The 9,041-nt window shown below is 46.6% G+C and overlaps 1 protein-coding gene across 1 annotated transcript in view; it reads left to right on the forward strand.

Annotated features, from left to right (window-relative positions):
- LOC100458517 (signal-regulatory protein gamma) overlaps positions 1–7,133 on the forward strand; it is a 60,383-nt gene extending 53,250 nt beyond the window's left edge. Inside the window, exons 3-4 of the mRNA XM_054541703.2 lie at positions 4,907–5,021; positions 5,656–7,133. Of these exons, the coding sequence (XP_054397678.1) occupies positions 4,907–5,019 (113 nt within the window). The 3' untranslated portion in view covers positions 5,020–5,021; positions 5,656–7,133. The remainder of the gene's footprint in view (positions 1–4,906; positions 5,022–5,655) is intronic.
- The last annotated feature ends 1,908 nt before the right edge of the window (positions 7,134–9,041 follow it).

Consider the following 9,041-nt stretch of genomic DNA (forward strand, 5'->3'; position numbering starts at 1 on the left):
AAACAAAAACCCTGTAAGGGTAGGAGGGGCTGTCTTTACACTCCCATCAGAAAGGTCCTGCACGTGTCTCATGATATGTCAAGCCGGTTCCTAAAGGACAGGTCTAAGCACACATGAAGCATTTAGGACTCTTCCCTGTGTTGTGTTGTTTCTCCTTCGCTCAGCAGCATCCACTGAGCAGAGTCCAGCCTCATGCAGCCCAGCAGAGCATGTATTTGCCTGCTCATGGTGCTGAGGACTAAGGATGAGGAGATGAGGCATTTCCTAGAGAGTGTTTGGGGCCCATGTGAGCAAGAGTTGAGATTCTCCCCTCCGGCTGTCAGGAGCCCTCTGTCTTTTGCTTATGGCTGCAGGGTAACCAGGCCTGGGCACCCAGGAGGGAGGCTTCTCCCTAACATTGCATGAAGTCTAAAATCTCAAAGGGACAATTGAGGTGGCGGTCAGTGTTGGAGCTCAAGAAGTTAAAACTCTTGCACTGTTAATGGACATAAGTGCTTGGTGGGACACAGGAAATGCCCACTGGGACACATGGAGAATTAGGAGACAGTGCCTTCATTTTGTTCAGCTACAGCATCTTCATCTGTAGAATAGAGACAATCATGGACTCCTTTAGGAAAGTGGTAAGGTTAAGGTTCTCTCTGTAAATCACCTAGCACACTGTAGGCACCCCCAAAGTGAGGTGTTATTTCAAGATCGTGTGATCTTGGACCAGTCTTGCCTTCGAGTCCTCGGTTTCCCCATCGGTGCGATGCTGATTATCATGGCCCATTTTGGGTTCTGTGAGGATGGGAGAGGATGTGTACAGAGCCCCTGATGGTGGTGGTGTTCAGGTTATTACTGAGCTTCTGCAGAACTGTCGTTAGGAGAACACAGGCAGTATCCCAGCTGCCTGGGCCTCTTCCCGGCTCTGCCACCTCCTGGCTCTGTGACCTGGGACAAGGCACTTTGCCACCATAGGCCTCGATGTCCTCACCCTTTGATGGTAACACTGACCGCACAGACTGGGCAGAGTCTGAAGGAGTGAAATTGTATAAAATGCTTAGGGTCTTCAACAAACACACAGTCAATGCTCAATAAATGTGAGCTGTGTTAGGGTGAAGCTGTGTGACCTCAGACAGGTCAGGGCGTCTCTAGGCCCCAAGTATAAATGGGGTTTGGGTTGGGGTCCAGTGGCTTTCAACCTTGGCTGCTCATTACAATCACTGGGGAAAACTATTAACAAAAAAGTTTACAAAGCTGGGCCCAGGATCCCCCCTAAAAATGCCAATTTAATTGGTCTAATGTGGGCCTGGGCATCTAAAGTTCTTAATGGCCCCAGAAGATTCTCATACACAGCCCCCTAGCAAAAGTGGTGCCCCAGGTTTTGGGACTTTGAGAACACCTTTTTGGGTCATGGGTGCTTCAAAACAGGCATTCTGGAAACATTCTGGGAGGCCCCAGAAGCCTGAACAGGACCCCTCCCATGCTACTGGCCTCAGGGCCCAAGATAGGAGACTGGGACAAAGCCTGGCTCAGATGCAGCCTCAGGGCTGGGGAACCTTCTGTCTTGAAAACGTTTGTATCTAAACATGTGCTGGAGTCCCAGCAAATCCTCACTCCTCAGCCCCAGAAGCCTCCCTCCCTCAGCATTCCCAGATGTCACTGAGGTATCTTTTCCCTCCTTCTTCCAAAATGCTTCCAGCTTCCCCTGTGATCTTACTTGAAAGCCAGTTCGCCAAACATGGTGGTTGCTGTTCCTTTTATCATTTGGGTTTTTTCTGGCAGCTGCGGTGAGTAGGGTTTGAGCCTTTCCTTGGTGTTTCTGCTCCTCTTTGTTCTGTTGCCTAAAGAATAGCTATGCAGCTCCAGAAGCAGTAATGATCAAACCTCATGATTACAGTCACAGGGGTTATTTATTAAGCACCTACTACATGCCAGGCTATGCCCTTGCATTTACCCTCACTCATCTTCCCAGGGTGGGATTTCTATCTACTTTTGGGCCTTGGCCAGCAAGGATCCTCTCAGAGTCTCACCCTACACAAGGGCTCACATGAGAACCCCCTCTAAGAAATAGAAGGAGGATTGAAGTGCTGAGAGGTACAGAGAGAGCAGCCAGCATCAGGCTGCCAAGAAGCCCTCAATAAATCAGAACTGAAGACAGCCTCCAGCCCTCTAGGGACACCCATGCTGCTGGTGTCTCAAAGACTTGACATATTCAAGTGACACCCTCCTTACTGTACTCTCACAATATTTCATGCATATTAGGGAGCAAGTTAATATTGGCAAAAGCAAACATGTATAATATGTGCTTTCTAAGAGGACGGCAGAAGGTTCAATGTAACAGTTAGAAATTTGCAGACACCCTTTAAACTCATCTACAGGGAGAAACTGCACTCGTTGTTCTGATTCTCCAATGTGTTTGCTTTCAGGGCCCAGAATAGGTTTCTGCCTGGTGGTGTGGCCTGGGTCTTTGTCTCCCGTAATTAATTAATGATGAAAAAATTAACCACCTTTGGCTTTCTTAGTACTCAGTGATCCTTGTTTTTGACCCAAACCTGACCTAACTGAAAATCCAGATTCCAAAAACAAATTTTATATTTTCAAATTTAGGACTTGCAGCCAGTTAGACCAACTAACAACAACAACAACAACAACAAAATGATTGTTAGGAAGGCCAAAGGAAATAGCATTTATTTGAAAAATAAAGAGGTGCAATTTGGGTACACTGGGTCAGCGAAACCCTGAATAGTGTCCTATATGGAAATGCAGGAAAGGTTTTTTATAGGGGACTTTCACAAAAGTCTGTTTTTGGAAACAGTTCATTAGCTGGTTGAAAGTCCTCAACTGCAAACCTGTTCTCATTGGCTATTTAATTAAAGTACTCGATGTGAGAGAGATCAAATCCCACAAACCCTGGCTTCGATTGTTATCCAGGTCTATCTACGGCAACATACTATGGCTTGATCTTTAGCAGGTGTGATTCCAATGCTCTTACAAACTCTTGGCTCTACGTTAAAGCTTTATCCTTAATTAATGCCTTTTATTTGACAGAATGAAATATTTGTGAAAAGAATAAAAATAGGAATGCAATTCTCCCCAGTAACTCCAAAGTCAACTGAGAATCTTTGAGTGGTTTGACCCAAATGTCTCCTCCCACATTTCAGGGTCCCACAACTTCCCCATCAGGGCCCTATCCCAGCATAGCAGCCATTGAAAGTGAGATTCATCCTCCACTGTGATTCTGCTACTCTTCTATGATGCCCAAGACCCAATTCTCTATTCCTGCTGCCCTGTGGCTCCAAGAAATAAGAATCTACAGTGCTGCCAAGAAGTCCTCTGGCTTCCAGCTGAACTTTAACTTATGATGACTCACTCTTATCTTCTCGTTGTCTTTCTCACAAGGGTTGATGCCCAGCAGCAGCTAACACCTTAGTTCTTATAACTACCATTTCCCAATCTGTTTTCAAAAATCTGATGGCAAGGAATTTCCTTCCTGTGGTAACACTATCCCAGTTTACTGCCAGTGAAAATGTTATTAACTGCAACACAACGGCAAGTCAGGGCTTGTCCAGCTCCACTCACCACCAGCCCTGGGGTCCTCATTGCCAGCTGATGAGTAATCAGCACACTTATATTTTAGAGTCTGCTTTCCAAACCACTACCCAAGGTCAGTTTCTCTGGGAGGCCAACTGGGGATGGATAAAGGAATGCAGGAAGCGTCCTAAAGTGCTGTCAGGGTCAACATGCCTCAGGAATGAGGAGGCAGGAGTGTAGGAGGAGGGAGGTGCTGAGCCACAGTGCAGGCAGGACAAAGATGCAGCTGCTCCTGCAGAGAGGCCAAGGGCCTGAGGGTCCTGTACAGTTGTCTCAAATTGAGGGGAGGGGCTAGTCCTTCATATTCCCAGTGCAGTCTCTCTCTCCTGTGGGCTGTCCCCTAGAAGGAGTAAACTTGGGCAGTGCAACTCTCCTCAAGGGAGAGAAAGCCCCAGACAGCCACCCAGCTGAGAACTGCTGGCCTGCAACACCCCAGGAGCCACAGATGCTGAGGTCACCATTCCTTCCTTAAGGACCCACCAGCACCATTTTATTTAAAAAAAAAATTAATACCTTTATTTGTTACTTTTAACATCCAAAACCCCTTATGTAAAAAATGCAAACAGTCCAAACATGTGCTTCTGTAGATCTGACTCTCTGTGTCCAACAGAAATATTTCAGATGACATCTGCACTGGGGTTGAGGTAGGAGAGATGATGTCTGAGGCCCTTCCAAGCATGAGGCCCATTCCCTGACTCACCAGGGAATTTTCCAGCCAGCAAGTTTCACTGGGTCTTGTCCCTGGAGGGCTCCCTGAGATCATGAGAATATGGGGTCCTCTCCCTGCCCCTGGGGCTAAGAAGGGCAGCACGCAACTCTCTCACTCTGAATCCATCCTCACACCACCTGCCCACACTTTCCTAATCATTCTTATGACCCTGGGGTGTTGGACTTGTCTTGGACTCACGAGTCATCCTTGGTGACATAATGATGGGCTTCCCTAGGTTTGGATCCCACTAATCTCCTGACACTCCCTAAACTCTCTGGCCTCAGTTTCCCCATCAGAATGGAATAATAATCCCTGCCCCACGGGCTTGTGAGGATCAAGTGAGGAACACAGTTGCCACATATATGAATACCTGAGCACACACTCTCTCTACCTTTTCCCTCCAGGAGGATAAGCTGACAGCCTGGGACAGGGTGAGTGAGAATGAGGAGCCACTTTCCCTGGCCTTTGCTTTCGGCTGGAGTCAGGGAAGCCAGAGCAGGATGCAAGTTCAAAAACTTCAGATGATTGATGGGCCCAGGTAGCCTCAGATGGGGTAAATGGAGGCCCCTGAGATGAGCTCCCGGGTGGCCCCTCTCATGGCTCCTCCTCTTCCCTGATTTCCAGGCCTAGCACTGCCTCCTACTGCTCCACTCCTCATAGCTCTCCCCCTGGGCTCCAAGCTGCTACTGGTGGTTGGTGTCTCTGCCGTTTACATCTACTGGAAACAGAAAGCCTGAATGTAAGTGTGGGAGAGGGAGGACTGACCAAGGGCTCCCCCAGAAGGGCAAGGCCAGCAGGAGGGCCCAGCTCGCATGCCATGCAGCTTCAGGTCCAGCGGAGTTTACAGAAGGTGACAGGGCTCCCTCAGGATACTCAGGAGTCTCAGGGAACCATGTAAGAGGCTCCCAACCCCCATGAGGTGTGCAAGAGGTGAGATGCCTCAAGGGTGCTACAGGATGTGGGATGCTTCAAGGGGGTTCAAAGGTGTCCCCAGTGGCCTAGGAGTCCCATGGAAAAGGTGGACAGAGGGCTCTAAGTGAGGGCCAACTGAGTGGGTGGTCCCTTCCAGGCCACTGCTGGGACTCCATGGAGCTAAAGGAATCCCCGCTGTAGAGTAACGTTGAGAAACCCCAGATGGGTTGCTCTGAGGACTGCTCTTGCTCTGACTCTCTGTGTGCATGAGTGGAAGGGAGGGAGGAGGGAGCATCAGGACTTGGGAGGAGGGCTGAGCTGGCAGAGTCCTATCTCAGGCCTGCCTGTCCGCCCACAACAGGCATCCCAAGAGGAGACCAGCACCAGGGACATATCAGGCTCTCAGGAAACATTTCTTGAAAGATGAGCAAAAGAATAAATGTGGATATGTTTTCCCACAGCTCCTTCCTTCCTCCCCTGCCATGTGGGACCCTGAGTTTCTGCTGCCTTTTTCCTTTCTTGAGAGGCTCAGCGTGACAGAAGGAGCTGGCAAGAACCTTCTCAAGACTGAGCTCCTAACGCTTCCAATCCCAGGACGTCTGCCTGCCCACACGCTCCTGTTCCTCCTTCACAAGACCATGATGCCCCAGAGCAGGGTCTGCACTGATTGTCCTGAGCAGGGGCCATGGGACTGGGCCCTGGGCACTGACTCACGGCACCTCCCTAAAATGTGAGAAGCACGCCAAATCTAAACACACCAGGACTCCTCCCATCCATCACCTTCAGACTGGCCATAAATCACAGACTCTCTCCAGGCTCTCAAGAGTTATCCCATCTTCTGGATTCCTGCCTACCCCAAATCCCCAGCCTTGTGGAGGTTCTCTATTGCATCCTGCATACACATGAATCCCTATACTATTTTTAAGAAAAAAAAATGATTCTCCTTCCTCTTTGCCCAAGCGTCCTACACCTCACACCCAAAGAGAAAGAAGCTCTCCCTTCTCTCTCTGTGATGGGGACAGTATTTCTTCTGGCATCCTGCAGGCTTCCCATCCCTGCTGTTCATGGTAGAAATGCTGCCACAGTCCAACATCTAGGAGTTCTCCTTGACTTCCCTTTACACCTCGTATTCAGCTCTGCCTCCAAAATGCTTATTTCCATTTATGTGAGATGGTAAATGTTTAACAATGGACTTTCTGACAGGGAAAAAACAAAAACTGTTCTGTAGCGCTTGCCAATTTCTGTAGTGCAATAACTCCCAACATGACCAGTTTCAAGCTACCAACAGTTAAACAACCAGATTGCAAAATTCCTGAAATTTAACAATTGCTTTTTAGCTCCAGTCCAAGCATGCTGCTGGACACCTCTGAGTTACATTCCTAATTTGCACACTTCTCACCTCCACCACCAGTCCCTGTGCCAGCCAGCATCATCTCTTTGGGGACCACTCCTCTGGCTTTCATTTTTCAACCACAGTGATTCTTTGGAAAAGTCAAATCATATCACTTCTCTGCTTCTTCCCCAACACAGCTGCATGGCTCCTGCTCTCCCTCCTTCAAGTCTCTGCTCAATGTCACTTTATTAAAGGCACCTCGTGTAAACTACCCTGTAGAAAATATTATTTCTTTTCTCTATCCTGGCATTCCAATTTCTCTAATCCTAATTAATTTTTTTAGCCCTTATTTCCATAAGTATTATGGTGAATACTGGCAGCCCTCGCTTTTCATGGCAGTGCAGGATTGCAAAAATGACTGTGCAACCTGAAACCCAGGAAAGTAGTCTCCATATCCAATCAGAAAAACAATGATCATTCTGTGACCTTTATCATTTTTTGTCAAAATGTTAGAAACTCTCACACTCTCAGTTACAAATGTGAAGGACAATGAAAATATAATGGAATAAATATTTATTTGTGCACTACAATTCAAAGCATTAGAAACATTGAGAGTTCAAGTGTTGTTTCTTTGTAAAAATGTATCAAGAGTTGTTGGAAGAGTGCTTGCCCTTTTCTTGTATATTTCTGATATGGAGTGATATGATTTGTATCTGTGTCCCCACCCAAATCTCATCTGGAATTATAATCTGTGTGTGCTGTGGGAGGAGCCTGGTAGGAGGTAATTGAATCATGGGGTCAGACGTCCCCCTTGCTGTTCTTGTGAGAGTGAGTTCTCAGAAGATCTGGTTTTTTGAAGTGTGTGGCATTTTCCCCTTCACTGTCTCTCTGTCTCTCTCCTGCCACCATATGAAGAAACTCCCTGCTTCCTTTTCTCCTTCCTCCATGATTGTAAGTTTCCTGAGGCCTCCCAGTCATGCTTCCTGTTAATCATGTGGAACTGTGGGGTGAGTGCATGAAACATTGAAGTTCAAAGTGACAATTTAGAGTATCTGCTGGAAGAAATTTCTAAGCAGCAAAGCATTCCAGAAGTGAGTTGGCTGCTTCTAACAGCCTAATTCATATATGTAAGCACAGAAATGACTTGAAACTCGAACTTATATTTAAAAGGGAAGCAAAGCATAAAAGCTCGGAAAATTTGCAGCCTGGCCATGCGGTAGAAAAGAAAAGCCCATTTTCAGGAGAGGAATTCAAGCAGGCTGTGAAATTAGCATAAGTAAAAAGAAGCCAAATGCTAATATCCAAAACAATGGGAAAAGGCTTCAAAGGCATTTCAGAGGCCCTCTCATTACAGGCCCAGAGGCCTAGAAAGGAAGAATGGTTTTGAGGGCCAGGCCCAGGGCCCACTGCCCTGTGCAGCCTTGGGGCGTGGCTCACTGCATCCTATTCACTCCAGCTCCAGCCTTAGCTCAAAGGGGCTCCATTATATCTTGGGCTGTGGCTTCAGGGTGCCCACCATGAGCCCTGGTGGCTACATGTGATGTTAAGCCTGCAGGTATGCAGAGTACTAGAGTTGAGGCTTGGGAACCTCTGCCTAGATGTCAGAGGATATATGGAAAAGCTTAGATATCCAGGCAAAAGCCTGTTGCAGGAATGATTGTATTTTGCAATGTGATAAGGACGTGATATTTGAAAGTGGGCAGGAGAAAATGTTGGAGGTAGCACCTGGTGGGAGGTGACTGGGCCTTTGGGTCAGATTTCCCTCTTGGTGTTGTTCTCATGATACTGAGTGAGTTCTCATGATATCTGTTTGTTTAAAAGTGTGTGGCACCTCCCCACTCTCTCTTTCCCTCCTGCTCTGGCCATATATGATATGCCCACTTCCCCTTCACCCTCTGCCATTTTTGTAAGTTTCCTGAGACCTCCAAGAAGCTGATACCAGCATTATGCTTCCTGTAAAGCTTCTAGAACCATGAGACAACTAAACCTGTATTCTTTATCAATTACCCAGTCTCAGGTATTTCATTATAACAATTATAGCAAGAACAGATTAATACATCAACCTATTTATTTTTTAAACAATTTAGCACTAATTATGTTTCTTCAAAATTGTCTGTTTTATTACTTTTCTCAGATACCTGTTGTTACTGCATGCCTGCCTATTCTTGTTTCATACATGACTGATGTTGTTTTATGGATTTACCTTCCTTTTGTTAGCTCTATAAGGTTTCTAAATATGCTAATGTTAAAAACTTCTTCACATTTTATACTTTTATTTTCTGAGATATTTTCTGAGATGTTATATTCATTTCTGTTTTTGTTTTTGAGTTATTGTTCTTGAATATATTATTTATCTTTCATGATGCCACTCTTCCACACATGTTTAGTGATTACTCCTTTCATTGTCGTCTTTCCAGGAATAATGCCCTGAGTGATCATGGGTTGTCAGCACTTTGTGGAGCATGGCACCTATCCCGACCTTGCTATGGGGGCTGCTCCTAACTGGGGTTATAG

Source organism: Pongo abelii, chromosome 21 (genome assembly GCF_028885655.2).
Source record: "Pongo abelii isolate AG06213 chromosome 21, NHGRI_mPonAbe1-v2.0_pri, whole genome shotgun sequence".
NCBI classification, from domain to species: domain Eukaryota; kingdom Metazoa; phylum Chordata; class Mammalia; order Primates; family Hominidae; genus Pongo; species Pongo abelii.